Source organism: Rhinopithecus bieti, unplaced genomic scaffold, assembly GCF_001698545.2.
Source record: "Rhinopithecus bieti isolate Rb0 unplaced genomic scaffold, ASM169854v2 scaffold_21022, whole genome shotgun sequence".
In the NCBI taxonomy this organism is placed as follows: domain Eukaryota; kingdom Metazoa; phylum Chordata; class Mammalia; order Primates; family Cercopithecidae; genus Rhinopithecus; species Rhinopithecus bieti.
This window is the reverse complement of record NW_016810401.1, coordinates 223910-249774: the sequence shown is the minus strand read 5'-3', so window position 1 is coordinate 249774 and position 25865 is coordinate 223910. Positions and strand designations below refer to the sequence as shown.

General features: G+C 48.1%; 1 protein-coding gene across 3 annotated transcripts in view; it reads right to left on the bottom strand.

The window, feature by feature from the left end:
• Positions 1-18161, bottom strand: part of CD4 (CD4 molecule) — a 34876-nt gene extending 16715 nt beyond the window's left edge. For 2 of the 3 annotated variants that reach the window (XM_017891844.1, XM_017891842.1), the window contains exons 1-3: positions 17978-18161; positions 7441-7556; positions 7157-7321 (exon numbers count right to left, since the gene is read on the bottom strand). In XM_017891844.1, the coding sequence (XP_017747333.1) occupies positions 7157-7321; positions 7441-7489 (214 nt within the window). In that variant the 5' untranslated portion in view covers positions 7490-7556; positions 17978-18161. Of the gene's footprint in view, positions 1-7156; positions 7322-7440; positions 7557-8620; positions 8816-17977 lie in introns of all 3 variants that reach the window. The other variant, XM_017891843.1, reaches the window with a different exon arrangement.
• Between the last annotated feature and the right edge of the window lie 7704 nt (positions 18162-25865).

Here is a 25865-nt window from a genome sequence, read left to right as displayed (position 1 = left end):
TATATATATATATGCACTTTTATTTATTTATTTATTTTTTTGTAGAGACAGGGTTTCATCATGTTGCCCAGGCTGGTGCCAAACTTCTGAGCTGAAGTGATCCGCCTACCTCAGCCTCCCAAAGTGCCGGGATTATAGCAGTGAGCCACCATGCCCAGCCCCTTTTTGCAGAGCAAAATTATTTTGCTTTTGTTTTTGAGACAGGGTCTCCATTTGTCACTTAGGCTGGAGTGCCAGCTGGAATGCAGTGACACAATCATAGCTCACTGCAGTCTTGAACACCTAGGCTCAAGCAATCCTCCCACCTCAGCCTCCCAAAGTGCTAGGATTATAGGTGTAAGCCATTATACCTGGCCAACTTGTTTTTATCTACAAAAAATCTTGCTGGCATTTTTATAGGAATTGGATGAAACCTGTATATAAATTTGGGGAAAATTGATATTTTTCTTATGTTGAGTCTTCCAATCCATCAATCCATGAGTATAGTATGTCTCTCCATATATTTAGGTCTTCTTTGACTTCTTTAATCAGCATTGTGTAGTTTTTAGCATATAAATTCAATGTCTTTGTTTTTGTTTTGGTTTTGGTTTTATTTTGCTTGTTTGTTTTGTTTTGTTTTGTTTTTTTGAGACAGACTCTTACACTGTTGCCCAGGCTGGAGTGTAGTGACTCTATCTTGGCTCACTGCAACGTCTGCCTCCAGGGTTCAAGCAATTCTCCTGCCTCAGCCTCCAAAGTAGTTGGGATTACAGGCATGCGCCACAACACCTGCCTAATTTTTGCATTTTTAGTAGAGACAGGGTTTCACCATGTTGGCCAGACTGGTCTCAAACTCCTGACTTCAAGTGATCCACCAGCCTCAGCTTCCCCAAGTGCTTTGATTACAGGCATGAGCCACTGCACCCGGCCCTATGCATGTTTTTTAGATTTATACCTAAGTATTTCTTTCTCTTTCTTTCTTTCTTTATTCTTCTTTTTTTGTTGTTGTTTTTTTGTTTTTGAGATAGGGTCTTGCTCTGTTACCTAGGCTGGAAAGCAGTGGTGTGATCATGGCTCACTGCAGCCTTGACCTCCCAGGCTCAAGCAATCCTCCCATCTCAGCATCCCCAGTAGCTGGGACTACAGGCATACACCATTATGCTTAGCTAATTTTTTTTTTTTTGAGACGGAGTCTCACTCTGTCACCCAGGCTGAAGTGCAGTGGCGCAATCTCAGCTCACTGCCAGCTCTACCTCCCAGGTTCATGCCATTCTCCTGCCTTAGCTTCCTGAGGAGCTGGGTCTACAGGTGCCTGCCACTGTGCCTAGCTAATTTTTTGTGTTTTTAGTAGAGATGGGGTTTCACTGTGTTAGCCAGGATGGTCTCGATCTCCTGACCGCATGATCCACCCACTTTTGGCCTCCCAAAGTGCTGGGATTACAGGTGTGAGCCACCGTGCCTGGCCATGCTCAGCTAATTTTTTACTTTTTGTAGAGACAGGGTCTCACTGTGTTGCCTGGGCTGGTCTTGAACTCCTGGGCTCAAGCAATCCTCCCACCTTGGCCTCCCAAAGTGCAGGAAGTACAGGTGTGAGCCACCATGCCTGGCCTTTTTGAGCAATTATAAATGGTATTGTGGCTTTAATTTCTATGTACATGTATTCCTTTCTAATATATAGAAATACAATAGATTTTTGTATGTTTATCTTATATTCTGCAACTTTGATGGATTCATTTATTAATTCTAAGAGGTTTTTTATAGATTCTTTGAGATTTTCTATGTAATCATGTCATCCATAAATAGGAACAGTTTTATTTCTTCCTTTCTGACAAGTTTTCCTTTTATTTAATTTTCTTGCCTTATTGCACCAGCAAGGGATTGCAGTACTGTGTTGAATAAGAGTAGTAAGAGCAGACATCTTTGTCTTATCTCTGCTCTTAGGGAGAAAGAATTCAGTTTCTCACCATTAAATATAATGTTAGCTGTAGTAGGGTGGGCCTTTTGGGGGTTTTTTGGGTGCTTTTTATTTAGTTAACTAATTTCGAGACAGAGTCTTGCTCTGTCACCTAGGCTGGAGTGCAGTGGCACGATCTCATCTCACTGCAACCTCTGCCTCCTGGGTTCAAACAATTCTCCTGCCTCAGCCTCCCAAGTAGCTGAGACTACAGGTGCCCGCCACCACAGCTGGCTTTTTGTATTTTTAGTAGAGGCAGGGTTTCACCGTGTTAGCCAGGATGGTCTCCATCTTGTGACCTCATGATCTGCCTGCCTCGGCCTCCCAAAGTGCTGGAATCACAGGCATGAGCCACCACACCTGGTCTTTATTTATTTATTTATTTACTTACTTATTTTTGTTTTATTTATTTATTTTTTGAGACGGAATCTCACTCTGTCACTCAGAGCGAGCAATGGCGCAGTCTCAGCTCACTGCAACCTCCGCCTCCTGGGTTCAAGCAATTCTCCTACCTCAGCCACCTGAATAGCTGGGATTACAGGCGCCTGCTACCATGCCTGGTTAATTTTTGTATTTTTGGTAGAGACAAGGTTTCACCATGTTGGCCAGGTTGGTCTCAAACTCCTGACTTCACGATCTGCCCACCTTGCCTCCCAGAGTGCTGGGATTACAGGTGTGAGCCACCATGTCTGGCGTATTATTTATTATTGGTTTGTTTGTTTTCCCTTTTTTTTTTTTTTTTTTTTTTGAGACGAAGTCTTGCTGTGTTGCCCAGGCTAGAGTGCAGTGGCACAATCTTGGCTCACTGCAATCTCCACCTCCTGGATTCAAGTGATTCTTGTGCCTCAGTCTCCTGAGTAAGTAGGATTACAGGCTCACACCATCACATCCAGCTAATTTTTGTATTTTTTGCAGAGAGTGTTTCACCATGTTGGCCAGGCTGGTCTCAAACTCCTGACTTCAAGTGATCTGCCTGCCTCGGCCTCCCAAAGTGCTGGGATTACAGGTGTCAGCTACCTCACCCAACCTGTTTGTTTTTCTTGAGACAGGGTCTCGCTCTGTCACCCAGGCTGGTGTGCAGTGGTACAGTAGCTCACTGTGGCCTCCACCTCCCGGGTTCAAGCGATTCTCCCACCTCAGCCTCCTGAGTAGCTGGGATTACAGGCATGTACCACCACATCTGGCTGATTTTTTTTTTTTTTTTTTTTGTATTTTTAGTAGAGATGGGGTTTCACCATGTTGGCCAGGCTGGTCTCGAACTCCTGACCTCAAGTGACCTGCCAGCCTCTCGCTCCCACAGTGCTGGGATTAAAGGCATGAGCCACCGCGGCCTGCCCTATATCATTATTTTTGAAGTGAGTTTCTTATAAACTGCTTATTGTTGAACTGTGCTTTTTAATTCATTCTATCAATTTTTGTATTTTAATAGATGTATTAGACCATTTACATTGACTGTAATTATTGATATGTTAGGGCTTGAGTCTGTCATTTTATTTTTGTTTTCTACTTTTTTTGTTTTCTTGTTTCTTTTCCTGCCTTCCTGGGGTTATTTGGATATCTTTTGTAACAAACTTCTTAAGAACAGTTTTAGATTTACAGCAAAATTGTGAAAATGGTATGGAGAACCATGGAGATAACACTGCCATCCCAGTGAGCCTTTTGGAATGAGAACATCTATCCTATGCCTGTCTACCATTGTATTTTAGATACACATAATTTGCCTGGTTTCACAGGTTTAGAGCTGGAAAGAAATTTTGCCTCAGGATGAACCATATCTCAAGTCTCACCCATACCTGATTTAGATGACATTTTTAAATTCCATTTATTGATTGATTTTGTTTTTTAGAGACGAGTTTCACAATGTTAACTAAGCTGGTCTCCAACTTCTAGGCTCAAATAATCCTCTACCTCAGCTTCCTGAGTAGACAGAACTACAGGTGTATGCCACCAAGCCCTGACTTAGATGCTATTTAGATGAAACTTTGGACATTAGACTTTGGAGTTGATGCTGGAATGAGTTAAGACTTTGGAGGCTATTGAGATGGAATGAATGCATTTTTCATGTAATAAGGACACAAATTTGAGGGGGCAGTGCAGAACACTATGGACCAAATTGAGTTCCACAAATTCATATGTTGAAGCCCTCACCCTCAGTGTAATGATATTTTGATATGTGGCCCTTGGGAGGTAATTCAGGTTAGATGAAGTTATGAGAGTGGGGCCATCATGATGGGATTAGTGTCCTTATAGAAAAAGACATCAAAAAGCTTTCTTTCTCACCAGTCGCGGTGGCTCGTGCCTGTAATCCCAGCGCTTTGGGAGGCTGAGGTGGACGGATCACCTGAGGTTAGGAGGTCAAGGCTGGCCGGGCCAACGTGGCGAAACCCCGTCTCTACTAAAACTACAAAAATTGGCCGGGTGTGGTAGCAGGCACTATAATCCCAGCTACTTGGGAAGCTGAGGCAGGAGAATCGCTTGAACCTGGTAGGTGAAGGTTGCAGTGAGCTGAGATCATGCCATTGCACTCCAGCCTGGGCAATAAGAGTGAGGCTCTGCCTGAGAAAAATAAAAAATAAAAACACACACACACAAGGAGGCCGGGTGCGGTGGCTCATGCCTGTAATCCCAGCACTTTGGGAGACTGAGGCAGGAGGATCACTTGAGATCAGGAGTTCTAGAGTACCCTGGCCAATATGGTGAAACCTCGTTTCTACTAAAAATACAAAAAAATTAGCCGAGTGTGGTGGCATGTGCCTGTAAACCCAGCTACTCGGGAGGCTGAGGCAGGAGAATCGCTTGAACCCAGGAAGCTGAGGTTGCAGTGAGCCAAGATCAGGCCACTGCACTCCAGCCTGGGCAACGGAGCGAAACTCCATCTCAATAAAAGAGAAAGTTTTCTTCTATTTCTCTCTGCCATGTGAGGACACAGCAAGAAGGCAACTGCCTGCAAGCTAGGAAGAGATCCCTCATAATCTGACCATGCTAGCATCCTGAAATCAGAATTGTGATAAATAAATTTCTGTTGTTTAAACCACCCAGTCTATGCTATTTTGCTATGGCATTCCTAAGAGACTAAACTACTAAAAAAATACAAAAATTAGCTGGGCGTGGTGGCGCATGCCTGTAGTCCCAGCTACTTGGGAGGTTGAGGCAGGAGAATTGCTTGAACCTGGGAGGCAGAGGTTGCAGTGAGCTGAGATCGTGCCATTGCACTCCAGCCTGGGCGACAGAGCAAGACTCCGTCTCAAAAAAAAAAAAGTTAGTCTAATAATTGATAGTCTCATTATGATATAACTTAAGGAAGGAGTAGGATAACAGGTATATACAGTATGATATCATTTACATAATTTTATATATAATATTATCCACACTGACCAAGAGAGGAAGAAAATAGGCCATATGCAGTGGCTTATACCTATTTTCCCAGCACTTTGGGAGGCCAAAGTGGGATCACTTGAGCCTAGGAATTCAAGGCCAGCCTGAGCAACATAGTGAAATCTCATCTCTACAAAAAAATTAAAAATTAGGTGAACATGGTGGCATGCACCTGTAGTCCCAGCTCCCAGGAAGGCTGACGTGGGAGGATAACTTGAGCCTGCAATGTGTTGTGGTCATGCCACTGCACTCCAGCCTGGGCAGCAGAGTGAGACCCTGTCTCAAAACGGAAAAAAAAAAAAAAAAAAAAAGAAACATTGGATGAAAATAAATCAAAATGTTAGCAGAGGATATCTCTGAGTGGTAGAAGTATGCATGCATTTGATTTTCTTCCATGTTCTTTTCTTCATTGACCAAATATTTTGTGATGAGCATATAATATTTTAAATCAGGAGAAAAGGCCGAGTGCAGTAGTTCATGCCTATAATCCCAGCACTTTGGCAGGCCAAGGCGGATGGATCATGAGGTCAGGAGATCAAGACCAGCCTGACTAACACAGTGAAACCCTGTTTCTACTAAAAGTACAAAAAATTAGCCAGGCATGGTGGCACATGCCTGTAGTCCCAGCTACTCGGGAGGCTGAGGCAGGAGAATCGCTTGAACCCGGGAGACGGAAGTTGCAGTGAGCCAAGATCACGCCACTGCACTCCAGCCTGGGCGACAGAATGAGACTCCGTCTCAAATAAATAAATAAATAAATAAAATAATAATAATAATTCTGCAATCTTTTTTTTTTTTAAATGGAGTCTTGCTCTGTCACCCATGCTGGAGTGCAATGGTGCAATCTCAGCTCACCTCAGCCTTTGCCTCCCAGGTTCAAGTGATTCTCCTGCCTCAGCCTCCTGAGTAGCTGGGAATACAGGCCTGCACCACCACACCTGGCTAATTTTTGTATTTTTAGTAGAGACCGGGTTTCACCATGCTGGCCAGGCTGGTCTTGAACTCCTGACCTGCGTGATCTGCCCACGTCAACCTCCCAAAGTGCTGGGATTACAGGTGTGAGCCACTACAGCTAGCCTTTTTTTTTTAATTAAAAAAATTTTTTTTGGCTCGGCATGGTGACACACACCTGTAATCCCAGCACTCTGAGAGGCCAAGGCTAGTGGATCACTTGAGTTCATGAGTTTGAGACCAGCCTGGCCAACATGGTGAAACCCTGTTTCTACAAAAAATACAAAAATTAGCCAGGCATGGTGGTGCATGCCTGTAGTCCCAACTACTTGGGAGGCTGAGGTGGGAGGATGACTTGAGCCTGGGAGGTGGAGATTGCAGCAAGCCGAGATCATACCACTGCAATGGAGCCTGGGTGATAGAACCAGACCTTGTCTCAAAAAATATATATATATATATATTTTTTTTTTTTTTTGTAGAGACAGTCTCACTATGTTTCTCAGGGTGGTCTTGAACTCCTGGACTCAAGCAATCCTCTGACCTCGGCCTCCCACAGTGCTAGGATTACAGATATGAGTCACTGTGCAAAATATTATCTACATGGGTCTGTAGCAACAATACTCAAGAAATCATGGGTTTTAAGTGGTAGTGATTGTTGTAAAACTCACTAAAATAAGTTCATGAATATTAAAATATTCAAATTAACATACCACCAAAAGCCTTTCCCTGGGCCACCAGCAGTTGGTGTAGGGAAACTCTGGACAAGAATGCCACTGAGTTTCTGTCAACCCAAGTCCTCTGGGATCCCAGAGTTTAACTAAGAGCAGATCTCAGACACCAAAGGCTTTCAATCCATAGTGTGTTTTCCTCCCTGGATGGGGAGCCAGGTAACCCTACCTTTAGTTAAGAAGGAGCCCTGATTTCCCAGAATCTTTATTTGGTTGGAGTTTTTCCAGTGGAATTGTATGTTCTTCTTCTGCGAAGCACTACAGGTCAGTTCCACTGTATCCCCTTTCTTGCCCAGCACCACTTTCTTTCCCTGAGTGACTGCTGGGAGTAGCGCTAGGTGGAAAAGAAAGGAGTCAGGTCTCAATGCTGCCGCTGTCCCCCTCTACCCCATCCTCCACCTTTGCCTTTCCTCCCACGCCATCTGCATTGAGACCCCAGGTCTGAGAACTTACCCAGTTGCAGCACCAGAAGCAAGTGCCTAAAAGAGATTCCCCGGTTCATTGTGGCCTTGCTGAGGGAGTCAGGGGCCTGACTCAGTAGGGACCTGAGCCCGCAGAAATGGCAGGACCTGAGGGAAATACCAATCATTAGTCAGCAAACATTTATTTGACCTGGAGTATATAGGGGCCATATGCAACCTCTCCCTCAGGACCCTTGCAGCCAGCCTAGTGAACTTGAGGCAGGAGAACAGCAGAGGGAATTGGAGGTTGGATTAAGGAAGGAATGAGTAGGAGCAGAAGCAAGAGAAAGAAGGAAGTGAGCAAAAACAGAAGTAAGATAAATAAGTGAATAAGGAGCCCCATGGCTGGCTAGATCCAAACCAAACCAGTAAGGAGCAGCTCCTAAGAGATGGGCATGTACTGGGCCGGGTGCAGTGGCTCATGCCTGTAATCCCAGCACTTTGGGAGTCCAAGGTGGGTGGATCACTTGAGATCAGGAGTTCAAGATCAGCCTGGCCAACATGGTGAAACCCCGTCTTTACTAAAAATACAAAAATTAGCCGGGCGTGGTGGCATGCACCTGTAGTCTCAGGTACTCAGGAGGCTGAGGCAGGAGAATCACTTGAACCAGGGAGGTGGAGGTTGCAGTGAGCCGAGATTGCGCCACTGCACTCTAGCCTAGAGGACAGAATGAGACTCCTCAAAAAAAAAAAAAAAAAAAAAAAAAAAAAAAAAAAAAAAGATGCGCATGTACTATAGAGAAAAGATATCCTTAAAATGACCCCATATAGTAATTGGCTACTTAAGGTTCATGCATACAGAGTGCATATCATGCATGTACTTAAAATTATGGGAAGGAAGTGACACGGGAGCACACAGAGGCCAGGAAACTAAGCAACTCACCTGTCAATCAAAAGGCACATGCCAGCTAAAGATTAGGCAGCTTGAGGAAGAAGAGAAAAAAACACATAGAAAAGGCATGAAATATAACAAACCAATGCTGACACCATTCGCAGGTCATCCTCGATCCATAGTGTATCGTACCGTGCTTAATAAACTTTTTGCTGTTTTGCTATTTGTGTGTGTCATGTCCAATTTTTTGTTTGTGGCACCAACAATTTGGGACTTCACAACATCAGCTGGTAACAAACTAAACTTGCACACCCCTAACTGGATGCTCGGAGATACACACCATGAAATGCTATGCCCAGGCCAGGAGGGGGTTCTTCGCTGGGATGAGTGAAGAGGGGATCAGAAAAGGATGCACGAAGAAGGTGACAAATTGGTGGGGAGACCATGGAGCCAGGCCAGGATGTGGAAATGCTTGAAGGCCGTCCTGAGATGCTGGGACTGGATCCTGGGCACTAGAGAGCCAGCAGAGGATTTTCTATAGAGAAGAAGGTGATTAGATTTGCCACGTGGACCCCTGCAGCTGCTGAGTGAAAGAACTGGAGGACGTGAGGCACCAATGGCAGGACTGCAACCATCCTGGTGAGCAAAGGGCCTGAGCCAAGTGGCTGTGGGAATGTGTGGAACAGTTCTAAGGTGACATTCCCAGGACTGGGGCCTGATATAGTGTGAGAGATGTGGGGAAAAGAAAGAGAGATCAGATTTTTACTATGTCTGTGTAGAAAAAGGAAGACATTGACCGGGCACAGTGGCTCACGCCTGTAATCCCAGCACTTTGGGAGACCGAGGCGGGCAGATCACGAGGTCAGGAGATCGAGACCATCCTGGCTAACACGGTGAAACCCCGTCTCTACTAAAAAGACAAAAAAAATTAGCCTGGGATGGTGGCGGGCGCCTGTAGTCCCAGCTACTCGGGAGGCTGAGGCAGGAGAATGGCGTGAACTCGGGAGGTGGAGCTTGCAGTGAGCCGAGATCGCGCCACTGCACTCCAGCCTGGGTGACAGCGAGACTCCATCTCAAAAAAAAAAAAAAAAAAGTTCTTGCAGGCAGTATGCTTGGTGAAAGTCATCGCCATTCTCCATTCTCTATTAACCAGAGACACAATGCACTGTGGAAAGCTGCAGGAATCCCTGCTTGAGAAAGCTGGGGTATTGTCCAGGATGTCCCCCCTGAGACAGCCTGAGATATGGCCTCATGGAAAGGGAAAGATCTTACAGCCCCGCAGCCCCACAGCCGTAAAGGGTCTGTGCTGAGGAGGATTAGTGAAAGAGGAAGGCCTCTATGCGGTTGAGATAAGAGGAAGGTATCTGTCTCCTGTGCGTCCCTGGGAATGGAATGACTCAGTGTCAAACCGATCATACATTCCATTTTGAGAGAGGAGAAAACTGCCTTATGGCTGGAGGCGATACATCATGGCGGCAACACTGCTCCGTTACTCTTTACTGCACTGCGATGTTTGTGTAAAGTTAAACATAAATCTAGCCTATATGCACATCCAGGCACAGCACCTTTCCTTAAACTTATTTATGACACAGAGTCTTTGCTCACATGTTTTTCTGCTGACCCTCTCCTCACCTTCACCCTATAGCCCCACCACATTCCCCTCGCCGACATAGTAAAGATAGTGATCAATAAATACTGAGGGACCTCAGAGACCAGCACTAGTGCAGGTCCTCACTTGCTGAGCGCTGGTCCCCTGGGCCCAATTTTCTTCCTCTCTACTTTGTCTCTGTGTCTTATTTCTTTTCTCAGTCTCTCAGTCTCCACCTTGCAAGAAATACCCACAGGTGTGGAGGGCAGGCCCCTTTCAGAGAGGTCAGGGGAGAAAGAGCAGAGGACCATTTCTCTGTCCAATATCAGACCAACCCTACAAGGCCTCTGAGTGGGCCAAGCAGAAGGCGTTCATCCAGGGTTTGGATGAAGAAGAGATTCCTGTGTGTTTGGCAGGCAGGCGAGACTGGGGGTGGAGGGGCAGGGCACAGAGGCTCTGAATGGACCCTGAGGAATGGACAGCTGTAGGTTAGAGGAGCGATTCCTAAAGTCCTGGATCAGCAGCAGCGGCAACATGAACTTGTTAGAAATGCAAATCCTCGGCCCTAGCCCAGACTTGCTGAATCAGAAACTAGGGGTGGGTCTGGTCATCTGGGTTTTCATAAATCTCCAGGTGACCGATCACGCTCAAGTTTGAAAACCATAAGTTAGATGGAAAGGAAAGGGGAGAGGCATCCCCATTCTGAGGTGTGCGAAGGTGGTAGGGAGGTGCGAGGAGGCTTTGGAGGAAAGAGAGGGCTCAGGGAGGAGATGGTGGAAGAAGGTATGGGAAAAGCATTTGGGGCTTGACTGTAAATCTTTTTATTTTTAGTTTAGATCCACTCTGCCACCCAGGCCAGAGCGCAGTGGTGCAATCATAGGTCATTGCAGCCTGGAACTCCTGGGCTCAAGTGATCCTTTCATGACAACACCCAGCTAATTTTTGCAGGCCATGATTGCAACTATTGACAGGCAGGTCGAAGAGCTGTAGCTTTGTCCTGGAGGTGTTGGGACCCACTGCTGATTTTTGAGCAGAGATGTGACATGGTCTATGTAGAGCTTTCGGAAGCTTGATATGGTAACTGGGGACCAGATGACATGGGATTGGAGCAGTGATTATAGGAAGGGCTCCGAGATAGCACCTCAAAGGAGAGTTGGAGCAGGGCTCAAGTGTCTTTGAATCCAGGCCCAGGATATAAAGCGGGCTCAGAGAGGTGACTGCCTGGGGAAGGGGTCAGCATGCACCTGGCCCCTGCTGGTGAGACAGGATCTTGCCTCCAGACTTACTCTGTCTTCCAAGCTTGGTCCTTCTTTCCCCCAGTGGCACCTTTGTCATTGAAGTTTGGTGACGATCTGCCTACTCTGAAGTCCCACAGCACCCCGTTGACATGCTCCTGGGTGCGTTCCACCTTATACTTTGTGTGTAGTGATTTGGTTTCTCAACTCTCCTCCACCTGCTCGAGCCCCTTGAGGACAGAGATGACAGTCTAGCCAGCTGTGTGGCCACCACAAGCCTGGCAGCAGCTGAGACAGACAAAGGACTTGGGATGGCTTTGCGTAACTTAAGCCAAATTGAATTGTATGGAGGAGGAAAAGTCACTGATTTCTTCTTTCTGTACTCACCATATTAATTCTGTTTCTAAAATGGGTCACTGAAGTGTGTGCACACACCCAGCTCTGGCATAGATGAAGCCAAGTCATCCCAATCCATGCTGTTCATCCCCCCGGGGCCCTGCCAGCCACTCTCCACCCTGTGTGTGGCTCTCCACCAAGGGGCTGACAGCCACACATGGCTCATAGGCTCTCTTGCCCTCCAGCACCAACTGCGGCTGGCCAGTGGGAAGTGCCTGTCAGAGATGAGATGGAAGGGTGGGGGAAAGAGGCTGGGATATTTTCCCTACTCTATCCCTGTCCTGGGCATATTTTCTGTCAATAGCTGTGTGTTCAACCCCACCTGCAGCCCTGCCCCTCCACAACTTCTGTGGGGTGGCCCCTTATCCACAGCGCAAGCACTCTCTGGGTTCCAGAAATACCATTTTCACTTCCTCAGGACTCTTCTTGCTGTTAACTGTGTCTATGCTTCAAGAAGTTGGTTGATTCCCTCAACCTCTATGAATAACCCCCTTTTTAAAGTCTCTTGAACCGTGGGAGGTGGACTGTGTTTCCTGCTGGGCACTAAGACACAATCCATGGAGAGGAATGGAGAACTCAGAATGTATAGGGGATGGGTCCTCCTACTGGTGTTTAGGAGAAGATAAGAAAGTGACTCCATCCTTGTTAGCTGCCTCCAGTGACTCAATCGGCCTGGGAGAGGAGGTAGCCAGGGCTTAATATGTGGTAGGTGCTTGAGATAGACAGGTAGGTAGGTAGGTAGATAGATAGATAGATAGATAGATAGATAGATAGATAGATAGATAGATAAAATAGATTAGATAGATGAGATGATAGATTGATAGATTAGATACATAGATTAGATAAACATACAGACAGATTAGATAGATGATGAATAAGACAGATAAAATAGATTAAGAAGGATAGATAGATAGATAGATAGATAGACAGACAGATAGATAAATGATAAAGACAGACATAGAGGGCCGGACACGGTGGCTCACAGCTGTAATCCCAGCACTTTGGGAGGCTTAGGCGGGTAGATCACCTGAGGTCAGGAGTTTGATACAAGCCTGACCAACATGGTGAAAGCTTTCTCTACTAAAAATACAATATTAGTCGGGCATGGTGGCATGGGCCTATAATCCCAGCTACTCCAAAGGTTGAGGCAGGAGAATCACTTGGAATCCAGGAGGCGGAGGTTCAGCAGTGAGCTGAGATTGCGCCACTGCACTCCAGCCTGGGCGACAGAGCAAGACTCTGTCTCAAAAAAAAAAAAAAAAAAAAAAGATATACAGACAGATAGATTAGATAAACAGATGATAGATAAGATAAACAGATAAAATAGATGGATTAGATTAGACAGTCAGAGAGATAAGATAGATACATAAGGCCAGATGCAGTGGCTCACACCTGTAATCCCAGCACTTTGGGAGGCCAAGGTGGGTGGATCACCTGAGGTCAGGAGACCAGCCTAGCCAGCATAGTGAAACCCCATCTCTACTAAAAGTACAAAAATTAGCTGGGCATGGTGATGCACGTCTGTAATCTCAGCTACTTGGGAGGCTGAGGCAAGAGAATCACTTGAACCCGGGAGGCGGAGGTTGCAGTGGGCCAAAATCCTGCCACTGCACTCCAGCCTGAGCAACAGAGTGAGACTCCATCTCAAAAAAAAAAAAAAAAAGATAGATATATAAGATAGATCAATAGCTAAGATAGATATATAAAGCTATTTGTCTATCATAGATAGACAGATATAGATAGATAGATTAGATAAATAGATAGATAGATAGATAGACAGATAGATAGATAGATAGCCGGGTGCCGGGTGTGGTGGCTCATGCCTATAATCCCAGTACCTTGGGAGGCCGAGGCGGGTGGATCACTTGAGGCCAGGAGTTCGAGACCAGCCTATCCAACATCGTGAAACCGCCCCCCCGTATCTACTAAAAATGCAAAAAAAAAAAAAAATAGCTGGGGATGGTAGCGAGCGCCTGTAATCTCAGCTACTTAGGAGAATCACTTGAACCCAGGAGGTGGAGGTTGCAGTGAGCCAAGATCACGCCACTGCACTCCAACCTGGGTGACAGAGTAAGACTCTGTCTCAAAAAAAAAAAAAGAGAGATAGATAAATAGATAACAATTGGCCAGGCGCGTAGGTCAAAGGCCCTTGTCTGCAATCCCATGCTACTCTTCCTTGGTGCGCCAAGCCCGGGCGGGGGATCACGAGGTCAGGAGATCGAGGACCACCTGCTGAACACCGTGAACCGCTGTCGGTCTACTAAAAAATACAAATAAAGCGTAGCAGGGCGTGGTGGCGGCGCCGTAGTCTAGCTACTGGCGGGAGGCTGAGGCAGGAGCAATGGCGTGAACCCGGGAGGCGGAGCTTGACAGTGAGCTTGAGATCCGGTCACTGCCACTCCAGCCTGGGCGGCAGAGTAAGACTCCATCTCAAAAAAAAAAAAAAAAAAAAATATATAATATATATATACAATTTTGTTTAAACCAGGGAAGTAGGAAGAAAAGAGGTCAGGAAGGAGGTTTCTGAGAAATGAAGAAGGGAGACTAGCCACCAGTCATGGTGAAGTGTCTACAGGTTAGCATGCAGCACGGGAGGCATCTAGGGGAAGGCTGCAGTGAGAAGAGTAGAATAGGAGTAGCCTCATACCAAAGAGTGGTTCCCACTGTCCCCCATCCCAGACTGACTGTGTCCTTGGTGAGCAGGGAGTGAAAGAGGGGAACATAGGATATCCCTTCTCTGGGGTCCAAATTCAGCTTACCCTGATAAGATGCCTGGAGAAGACTAGAGGCATTCTTGACCCTTCCCCACATGGTGGCTGTTTTGATTCCCCCTGCTCCATGGTCCTGAGGTCTGTGCAGACAGCCACCTCCCTGCCTCCAGCTCCCTGTTCCGCCTCATCTCACCCCAAGGCTCTGCTAAGTGGAGGAGGCTGTGGGTTTCCAGCATGCTTGCTTTGGTGCTTTGGGCTTCCGCTGCCACCGCAAAGATCTGGCCTTTGATTCCCATACTCAGCGTCCCCAGAGGTGCCTTACCCTAGTACGGTAGCATCCTGTAGACCAGCACTCCAAGAAAGGTTGGGAGGGCTCTCTGGTCCCTCAAGCCCTAGCATCTCTCTCTCTCTCTCTCTCTCTCTCTCTCTCTCTCTCTCTCTCTCTGTCTCTCCCTCTCCCTCTCTCTCTCTAGGCTTGCTTCTCAGCTCACATCTGTGCATTTCTGTATCTATGCTTCCCAGCCCCCAGCTTATGCCCCCAGCCTGCAGCTCCCTGTGTCTGTGTCTGTCTTCCTCTGTGCCTCATATGCCAGGAGGTTGTGCTGGCTCTCCCGGGCTCCTCTGGAATGCCCCTTTCCTCTCCTCTTTTTTAATCTTCCCCTCTCCAGCTGCCATTAAGCTCTAGCTCCTTCCGGTCTGTACACAGGCCTCCTGGCCTTTGGCAGCAATGCAGACTCTAGACAAGCTTTGATCTGTGGGGAGCCTGCCGAGCACGCCTGCAGCCCAGGGTGGACATGAGGGAGCCGGCTGCAGGGTGGGAGGGACACCGTGGACAAAGGGAAATGGACAGATTTCCCCAGAATGCACAGAGGCCTCAAGGGAGGAGGGGAGGGAAAGATGTGGGAGGGAGAAACCTGGAGCAGCTTGTTAAAGCAACAGCTACGCACACACACAATCCACAATCACACACAAAGCGCAGGGTAGTACAAAAAAAGAGGAAAAGAAGAAATTCTGAGAAGCAAGACAGATGCACAGAGCATAGATCCAAAGTGAGGCAAAGAGAGACTGAGAAAGAGATGAGACCAAAATGGCAACACACACCACGCACTCTCTCAGAGCCTTAAGGTTCCTGCCGCCCTCACCCCTGGCCCCCAGGGATGGGACGAGGAGCGACGCTTGGGAGGTTAAGAAGGCCCAGCTCCACCACGGTGAGAGTCTGTGGTCCCACAGGCACTTTTATCTTCTCTCCATAACCCCCAAGCAGCCCACTCAAGCCCAGCCGCGGGATGTGCCCCACCGCGTTCACCCTCTCTACTGCTGACTGGCTTCCTATAAACTTCCTAGAGACTGTGACCCCTCTAAGGAACTCTTGTGGTTGGTGGCTGCAACCTCCGCCATCCTCTTCTTCGCCTCAGACACCCACATCGGGGGAACCGTGCCCACCCTCCTCCCCTCATCCCCTCAAAGATACAGAACAGAGCTCAAACTCAGCGCCTTGCAAACCCAGACCCCTGCCTGTCTGCCTCTGATTCCCCACCTTCATCAAAGTTATTTTGAGACAGGGCCTCACTCTCGCCCAGGCTGGAGTGCAGTAGCACAGTCAGGCCTCACTGTGGCCTCCATCTCCCAGGCCCAAGCAATGCTCCCACCTTAGCCTCCCAAGTAGCTGGAACCACAGGCACACACTACTATGCCCAGCTAACTTTTGTGGGTTGTGTAGAGATGGGGGTTTCACCATGTTGCCCAGGCTGGTCTCAAACTCCCAGACTCAAGCCATCCTCCTGCCTCGGCCTCCCAAAGGGCTGGGATTACAGGTGTGGGCCACCACGCCTGGCCCATCACAATTATTTCATTCAACAAACATTTATTGAGTGTCTACAGTGTGCAAGACTGGCCCACTGTGGTGGCTTACATCTGTAATGCCAGCACTTTGGGAGGCCAAGGCGGGCAGATCATTTGAGGCCAGGAGTTTGAGACCAGCTTGTCCAACATAGTGAAACCTGGTCTCTACTAAAAATACAAAAAGTAGCCGGGCGTGGTGTTGGGTGCCTGTAATCCCAGCTACTCGACAGGCTGAGGCAGGAGAATCGCTTGAACCCAGGAAGTGGAGGCTGCAGTGAGTGGAGATCGCGTCACTGCACTCCAGCCTGCGCAAGACAGCAAGACTCCGTCTCAAAAATAATAATAAAAAATAAAACGTGAAAAACAGTTGGTCTAACCAATTCCCCTCAGCACCACCCCGCCGTTATGGCCAGGGTCAGGGCCTAGGGCTGCTGTCAAGGTTCTGCCTAGCACCAATGGTGGGAGGAGTTTTTATCTAGATATAGAACTCTCCTATATAAGTGCTCCCACATTGAAAGAGGGAAATCATCTCCCGAGTGTCTCTAACGCTGTCCTCAGGGGCTCCTTCATCTGACTTTGAGGGCGGCGGCCATTTTGTATCAGCCCTACAGCATCTGATACAACATAAGGAATTATTTGTCGAAATGTGAAGTAGCAGTGACTTCCCCCATCAGGCCCTACTCTTAGCCTTGCCCAGATAAAAATGTCCCCCACAAGAGCAAGGCATTCAGGAAGCACTATCCCACTCAGAGTGAAATCTTTGAATTATCAAGAACGGGGCCTTTCCATGTTGAGGGATCAGAACCTATCCCAGGGAACCTCTCTCCCAGAAGAAGCCTATGAGGGGAAAGCAGAGGACACTAGGGATAGCATGACTTCAAGGCCATCAGGTCTCAGGGACTGGAAAGATCTGAGGGCGGAGAGGCTGAGATGGTACAGGGCTCCCCGTCAGGAGGGATAGTGAGTCCTCACTCTCCCTCACACCCGGCCAGGCCCAGGAGGAGCTGCACCTCCTCCTGTAACTCTCCCGGCCTCATGAAACCCATACCACCAATTCTCTTCGAATCCATTTCTCAAATGACATATTTAGCTAAGGATATTGCAACTTTTAGGGCATTTCATAATCAAAAGCTCAGTTTTAACACTTCCTGAGAATTTTAGCTTTCCTATTTCACAAATCATGTCCTATTTCGTAAATCATTTAAAAAGTAGAAGTGCATTTAGACATTGTTCAAAATCTTAAAAGAGCAAAAAAGTAGACAAAATTAATATATACACACATAAACACAAAAGGTAGTTAAAAGAGACTGTTACATAGATCATGTGACTTACGAAATGCTGCAAGTATGATATTTGGTGTCAATTTTTGGAGATTGTGTATTAGGAAAATTGATTTTGCAAGAATTTTCTCTAGACTAGATTCCACTTCTTTTGCTCTTTTTCTTGCTTTTATCGTTTTCCTCATCATTTCTTTTTTATAGGTTTCCTCTCACCTTATATTTATTTTCTAATTTTTTCCCTCACCTCCTTCACTCTTTTTCTCCCCTTTTCCCCTCTTCCAGTCTTCTCTCCTCCACTGCCCACAACTAGTTGCCTTCCATGCCTTCCAGCCTGGGATAGTCTCTAGTCCTCACTCCCTCTCTGACATTGCCGTTTAGGTCAAGACTGCTCTGAGGAGCACCCACCGCTCTGAACACTGAGCTGTGCACGCTGGGGCTGCAGAGAGGAGTCTGGCACAGTCCCTGACCTCTGGAAGCTCACAGTTCCAGTGGGAGATTGCTGCCCATGACCGGTTCCAAGAGAAATGCAAGAGAAAGTGGCCAGAGCTGTGGGCAGACAACTGGGCAGAGCATATTCCTGTGCATCTGCCCCACGTTCTCCTCCCTCGAAGCTCCGGGCAAAGAAGCCGAGTCTGACCGTCTTACCTCTGGGCTTGCGTCTTTCTTGCCCGCTGCTTCTCAAACAAGTGTATCTGTGTGAGGACTTGGAGCTTTGCAACCAGGAGCCCAGTGGGGAGGGTGCTTTGTTCCTTCTGCAGAGTCGTGCTTAAATGAAGAGAGACAGGAAGCCCGATGGCGAGGCTCCTCCACACCCTAGGCCTGGGCCAGCCCCCAATGTCACCATCTGGGACTGGGGTCCCCACCCCCCTGGCTCTCAGGGAACATGTCAAAGTGAAAATGCCAAAGTCAAGGGAAAAAGTTAACCAGAATCAGGCAGGAGCCAGTGTCACTGCCACTGTTAAGCGGCAAGAAAAAGATAGCAAGAAAGATTCCATCAGTGATACTGCCATGTCTGACCAGACTGTGGGGAAAGAAGTGGGAGGCAGTTGGCAGCATATGGTGACAGCAGTGGCAAGCCCACAAATAGCTCCTTGCTCCGGGGCCCTGAGGGCCTGTGTCCAGTGGGTGCCTCCAGGGGTATCCGTGGAGGCTTTATAGATGGCCCAGTGTGGAAGAGAGGGCGTGGGCTGAGCAAAGAATATCTGAGGCACCAGCAGTGACTGTTAACCAGGCTCTGTTCCTCTAGGTGTCTCTGGTCGGGCCTCAGGTGCTTTCCTCTAGCCCATATCTCCCACGAGCTCCCGATGTGAGTATCTGTCTGCCCATTGGACATCTCCAATGGGAAGCTCACCACACATAGCAAACTCAACACACCCCCAACTAAGCATACCACCTGCATACTACCACCCTCCCAACCTGCTTCTCCAGGCTTCTCGCTCACTGAGGGGCTCACCATCCACCAGCTTGCCCAAGCAAAATAAATTGCGTGTGATCTTTGACACCTCCTTCACCCAACTTCTCCCACGTATTTATTTTCCAATTCCCATGGATGTTACCTTCTAGATGGCTCCAAAATCTACCCAAGTTACTCTGCACTACCACTACTGCCACTATTCCAACCCAAGATGCCAATATCGTTCCTTGCCTGGACAACAGTTCCTGCCTCCTCACTGGTTGCCATTCTTATACCACAGCCCGAATGATCATTTAAAGATGCACATGTGAGTGTGCATTTTCCAGTCTGAAAAAAGTGGGGCTGGGCATGGTGGCTCATGCCTATAATCCCAGCATTTTGGGAGGCCAAGGTGGGAGGATCTCTTGGGCCCGGGAAGTTGAGGCTGCAGTGAACCGTGATTGCCCCACTGCACTCCAGCCTGAGTGACAGAGTGAGAACCTGTCTCGAAAAGAAGAAAAGAAAAGAAAAGAAAACAAAACAAAACAAGTGGCTAGTTCAGCTTGTGACTCCAGCAATTAACACAAGTACCCCTATTTGACAGCATTGTACTTCATCCGTAGCATATAGTACTGTGTGCTGCTTCTCATTCCATGACACACTGTACTCAAGGGTTGAGATTTGATAAAATTAGTATTTACTACTTCATTAAGGGCTTTTTTTTTTTTTTTTTTGAGAGGGAGTCTCACTCTGTTGCCCAGGCTGGAGTGCAGTGGCGCGATCTTGGCTCACTGCAACCTCTGTCTCCCAGGTTCAAGCAATTCTCCTGTCTTGGCCTCCTATGTAGCTGGGGCTACAGGCACGCGCCACCACACCCAGCTAATTTTTGTATTTTTAGTAGAGACGGGGTTTCACCATGTTGCCCAGGATGGTCTCGATCTCTTTTTTTTTTTTGAGACGGTGTCTTACTTTGTCACCCAGGCTGAAGTGCAGTGGCATGATCTCGGCTCACTTACCTCCGCCTCCTGGATTCAAGTCATTCTCCCTCCTCAGCCTCCCGAGTAACTGGGATTACAGGCACCTGCCAACATACCCGGCTAATTTTTGTATTTTTGTAGAGACAGAGTTTCACTATGTTGGCCAGACTGGTCTTGAACTCCTGACCTCAGGTGATCTGCCCACCTCGGCCTCCCAAAGTGCTGGGATTACAGGCATGAGCCACTGTGCCAGCCTCATTAAGGGCATTCTTAAGTAAAACTGACATTAATTTTTTTTCTTTTTTTACTGTAAGTACCTGGCAGTGAAGAATGCAATGACTATCATATGGTTTGGCGCCACTACCTTCATTTATGCTAAGGCAGCAGTTTTATCCAGATTGCGTTTGCAACATTGTTGCAATGTCAACATAGTGACAAAGGAAAATAACATCGTGTAATTTTTTATGAAAATAGCTTGACCTTGAAGATCCCCTGAAAGGGTCTCAGGGACTCCCAAAGGTCTGTAGGCCACACTTAACTCTGAGAACCACTGATCTAGGTAATTTTTATTCATTCTTGAGATCTCAGCTATTGCGTCAGCTGTCCCCAAAGTCTATTTTCTCCTTCTTCTTGGTAATAGAACCCTCAATTTTTAGCTGAGCTCTTAGCTACCCAGATTTAAAATATACTTCCCAGACTCCCTCACAGCTGGATGTGTCCAAGTGACTCCATTTTGGTTAATGGATATAAGTGAAAGTATCAGGTGCAACCTCAGAGTTGCTCCTTAAAGTGGGCAAAATGTATCCTCCTCAGGCCTTCTTCCTTCAGACTGGAAAGCAAACACCCTCCCTGTTGTTCACAGCCAGTCTGCTTTTCTCATTTACATTACCTGGCAGGTTCTCACAGGTACTGACGTTTTGAGCCCTGCTCCATTCATTCCTGTGTGTAGTTAAGTGTGTACCAGCCCGAGGCACTCTGCTAGGTGCTGGGGATGTGATGTTGAATAAGACAGATATGGGCCGGGCGCGGTAGCTCAAGCCTGTAATCCCAGCACTTTGGGAGGCCGAGACGGGCGGATCACGAGGTCAGGAGATCGAGACCATCCTGGCTACCATGGTGAAGCCCCGTCTCTACTAACAATACAAAAAACTAGCCGGGCGAGGTGGCGGACGCCTGTAGTCCCAGCTACTCGGGAGGCTGAGGCAGGAGAATGGCGGGAACCCGGGAGGCGGAGCTTGCAGTGAGCTGAGATCCGGCCACTGCCCTCCAGCCTTGAGGGCCGGAAGGAACCCCCTCCCAAAAAAAATAAAAAAAAGGCCGGGCGCGGTGGCCTCAAGCCTGTAATCCCAGCACTTTGGGGGAGGCCCGAGACGGGTGGATCGCGAGGTCAGGAGATCGGAGACCATCCTGGCTAACACGGCGAAACCCCGTCTCTACAAAAAAATAAACAAAAACTAGCCGGGCGAGTTGGCGGGTGCCTGTAGTCCCCAGCTACTGGGAGGCTGAGGAGGAGAATGGGTAAACCCGGGAGGCGAGCTTGCAGTGAGCTGAGATCCCGGCACTGCACTACAGCCTGGGCGACAGAGCGAGGAACTCCGTCTCAAAAAAAAAAAAAAAAAAAAAGACAGATATGGTCACCACTCCAGCTTATGACATAGACACTAAACAATGAACAACTTCATTACAATTCGACAAGTGCTACAAAGGAAAAAGCACAAGGTGCTGGGAGATCTTATCACAAAAGAACCTTCTTTCAACTGGGAGAATTGTCTATCGGTAAGCATTGGGTTCTGCTACAAGCAAAAAAAACCCCAAAATAATAGAGGCTTCAACAAGATTGAAGTTATTTTTCACATCTAGGAAGTGTGGAGGTGGGTGGTGCAGAGGTGAGGGAGCAGCACGCCGTCCTCCAGGGCCGGGATTGGGGCTGTTTATATTTTGTTGCTCTATCATCCTCCTGCACAGAACTTCCTCCCCAGAGTCTCAGAGGCTACTCAGGTTCCTCAGTTGAAATCAGTTTTCCTTGTGATAAGATCTCCCACTCCCCTATGCTTCTTCCTGATTTTCCAGTTACGATGAAGTCATTCGCTGCTTAGTGTCTAGCTCATAGGCCAGAGTGGTGACCGTGTCTGTCTTAGTTAGCACTATACTCCCAGCACCTTCACAGATGCCTTGACCCTGGAAGACCCCTAATACTTGTTTAATATTTTCCTAATATACTACATTTTATTGATATTAAATTTATTGTGGTAAAATACATGCAACATAAAATTTTCCATTTTAAGCTTTTTTCTTTTCTTTTTTTTTTTTTTTCTCTGAGACGGAGTCTAATTCCATCACCCAGGCTGTAGTGCAATGGTACGATCTCGGCTCACTGCAACCTCTGCCTCCTGGGTTCAAGCGATTCTCCTGCCTCAGCCTCCCGAGTAGCTGGGACTACAGGTGCCCGCCACCACACCCGGCTAATTTTGTGTTTTAGTAGAGACAGGGTTTCACCATGTTGGCCAGGCTGGTCTCGAACTCCTGACCTCAAGTGATCTGCCTGCCTTGGCCTCCCAAAGTGCTGCGATTACAGATGTGAGCCACCATGACTGGCCATTTTAAGCATTTTTAAATGTACTGCTCTGTGGGACTGAGTACACTCACATGGTTGTGCAACCATCTAGAAATTTTTCATCTTCCCCCACTGAAACTCTGTACCCATTAAATGCTGACTCCTCATTCTTGCTCCCTGCCCCTGGCTATTGGATAATCTTTCTTTCTTTCTTTCTTTCTTTCTTTCTTTCTTTCTTTCTTTCTTTCTTTCTTTCTTTCTTTCTTTCTTTCTCTCTCTCTCTCTCTCTCTCTCTCTCTCTCTCTTTCTTTCTTTTCTTTTCTTTTCTTTCCTTTTGAAAACAGTCTTGCTCTGTCGCCCAGGCTGGAGTGCAGTGGTGTGATCTCGCCTCATTGCAACCTGTGCCTCCCAAGTTTGAGCGATTCTCCTGCCTCAGCCTCCCGCATATCTGGGATTACAGGTGTGTGCCACCACGCCTGGCTGATTTTTGTATTTTTAGTACAGACAGGGTTTCACCATGTTGGTCAGACTGGTCTCGAACTCCTGACCTCAAGTGATTAGCCCGCCTCTGCCTCCCAAAGTGCTGGGATTACAAGGCATGAGTCACACTGCGCCCAGCCGAGGAGTTTCAGTTGTCAAAGGTCACAGAGCTAGTAACCACAGCTGGTGGACCGGGATTTGAATTCACCCACTTGGACCCCAATCTCTGGGTGGTCCCCCTCATGGCACTGTCTCTCCTCTGCATTAAGAAGGTTCAGGACCAGGCGTAGTGGTTCACGCCTGTAATCCCAGCACTTTGGGAGGCCAAGGCGGGCGGATCATGAGGTCAGGAGATCAAGACCATCCTGGCTAACACGGTGAAACCCCGTCTCTACTAAAAATACAAAAACAAAACAAAACAAAAAAAGAAGGTCCAGGTGGGGCGCGGTGCCAAGTGCCTGTAGTCCCAGCTACTCAGGAGGCTGAAGCGAGAGGATGCCTTGAGCCCAGGAGTTCTGGGCTGTAGGGCACTGCACAGATCAGGTGTCTGCACTAAGTTCAGCTTCAGCATGGTGACCTCCCGGGAGTGGGGAACCACCAGATTGCCTGAGGAGGGGTGAGCCAGCCCAGGTTGGAAACACAGCAGGTCACAATTCCCATGCTAATCAGTAGTGGGATTGTGCCTGTAAATAGCCACTGCACACCAGCCTGGGCAACATAACGAGACCCCACCTCTAAAAAAAAATTAAAAATAAAATAAGAAGAAGAAAGACCAGGATGACAGCTAAGAGAAGTGTTCTCCTATAGCAATGGAGTGGGGTATGAGGCCCACCGCCTCATCTGGAGCTTCTGAGCTCAGCAGCACCATGATCCTCACATCTATAGAATGGTTTTCCATTTTCCAAGCACTCTCACGTTCGTTTGCACACGCCAGACCTTTTTGGTAGGTGTTACTGTTACTATCCTCACTTTACAGAAGAAGAAATGGAAGTCAAGCTATCTGCCCCCACCACATGTCTGAAAGCATGGAACAGGGAGTTCCAGAGGCTATTTTTGCTGCATGTATCCTGTGTCTCTAGGCTGTAGAACAGGAGGAGACCAAGCCAGGGGAAGAAGTGATGGGGAGGAGAGAGAAGCTGGTGTCAGAGGCTACAGACAGAGTGCTGGAGACTAGATGATCTGAGAGACCTAGGGCAGCCAGGGTTGTAGGAAAGTTGAAAGTCCCAGGTGCAACTCTGCGGTGGCCTCCTTACCAGAAGTATGTTTGGCGGCACTGACGCCCTCTGCAAGCGGGGCTGGGGGCAGGGTTTGAGGATGGAGAGCAGGGGAGGGGTCTTTGGGATTATTCTCTGGGAAGCAAAGTCTAGGAGTATCAACACCATTTCTACCCCATCCACATTTCCCCTGGCTCCAGAACCACTTTTTGCCACTCTCAGAGGGTGGTTCTGGGCCTCCTTTACCCCATGGGAAGTTTGAGTAGGCACATTTCAGAGCTCAGGCTGAGCTCAGACAGCTGACACCTGCAGCCCCTTGGAGAAACTGTCAGCCACAGAGCAGAACAGATAGAACCGACCCTACCCCAAACCCATTCCCTTCAAAGGAAGACCCCACCCTGGGGTGGGCCTGTGCAGGGGATCTTAAGCTCCTTGATCTCCTCCTTTGAAGGAGGGATAGCAGCAGGGGCTCAGGCCTGAACCCTAACATCTCTACCAGGTAGGGGAGGTGGGCAAGGAAATTTCTGGGCCTGCAGAGGCTCCTCCTCTGCGCTATGGAGCTGAGAAGACCAGGTCAGGGGTAGGGGAACGGCTGGCAAACCCGACTCCAGGGCTGACTGTGCACAGTATGGCCTCCTACCTCACACACTCGACTTGCCAAGGCCCTGGACCTCACTTGGCTTCCAGAACTTCTGGAGAGTGGACAAGAGAAGACGGATGGGGATGGAGATGCTCAGAGGGGTCCCTTCCCCTCTCTTGGCCTATCTCTGTTTCAGGCACTGCTCCCCACTCTGACAGCCAGGCTGCAAGATGGCCCCCAGTGACTCCTGTCTCCCTCAGTTCACACCCTTGCATTGCCCCCTCCTGCTTGCACCAGGTTGGTCTCTGTGACCAATAGAATAGGGCAGAAATCATGGTATGTTGCTTTCAAGATCAAATTTAATCTTGAAATAAAGACATGGTAGCTTTTGTCTTGTGCACGCTGTCCCTCTGGGGGAAGCCTGTTGCTGTGTCATGTTGTGAGAGGCCCCATAAAGATGCCCACGCAGGGAGGCGCTAAGGCCTCTGGCCCACAACCTCCCAAGGGAGCTGTCTTGGAGGCAGATCCTCCAGCCCCATCCCAGCCTTCAGATGGCTCCTGGCCTGGCCCACACCTCAGCAGCAACCTCATGAGCGACCCTGTGCCAGAACTACTCAGCAAGACTGCTCCTGAATTCCTCATTGTGTGAGATAATGTTTATTGTTATCGTTATTATTATTTTTAGAGACAGGATCTCACCCTGTCACCCACTCTGGAGTGCAATAACACAATCATGGCTCACTACAGCCTGGAAATCCTGGGCTCCAGTGATTCCTCTCCCTCAGCCTCCTGAATAACTAGGACCACAGGTGCATGCACCATGCCCAGCTCATTTTTAAATTCAAAAAGAAAAAATCTGTAGACCGGGCACGGTGGCTCATGCCTGTAATCTCAGCACTTTGGGAGGCTGAAGCAGGTGGATCACGAGGTCAGGAGATCGAGACCATGCTGGCTAACACAGTGAAACTCCGTCTCTACTAAAAACACAAAAAGTTAGCCAGGCGTGGTGGCAGGCACCTGTAGTCCCAGCTACTACAGGGACTGAGGCAGGAGAATTGCTTGAACCCGGGAGGCGGAGCTTGCAGTGAGCCAAGATTGCGCCACTGCACTCCAGCCTGGGCAACAAAAGCAAAACTCTGTCTCAAAAATAATTAATTGATTATTAATTAAAATACAAAAATTCAAAAATTAGCAGGGTGTGGTGCCATGCACCTATAGTCCCAGCTACTTGGGAGGCTGAGGCAGGAGAATCACTTGAGCCTGGGAGATGGAGGTTGCAGTGAGCCGAGATCAAGCCACTGCACTCCAGCCTGGGCGACAGAGTGAGACTTGGTC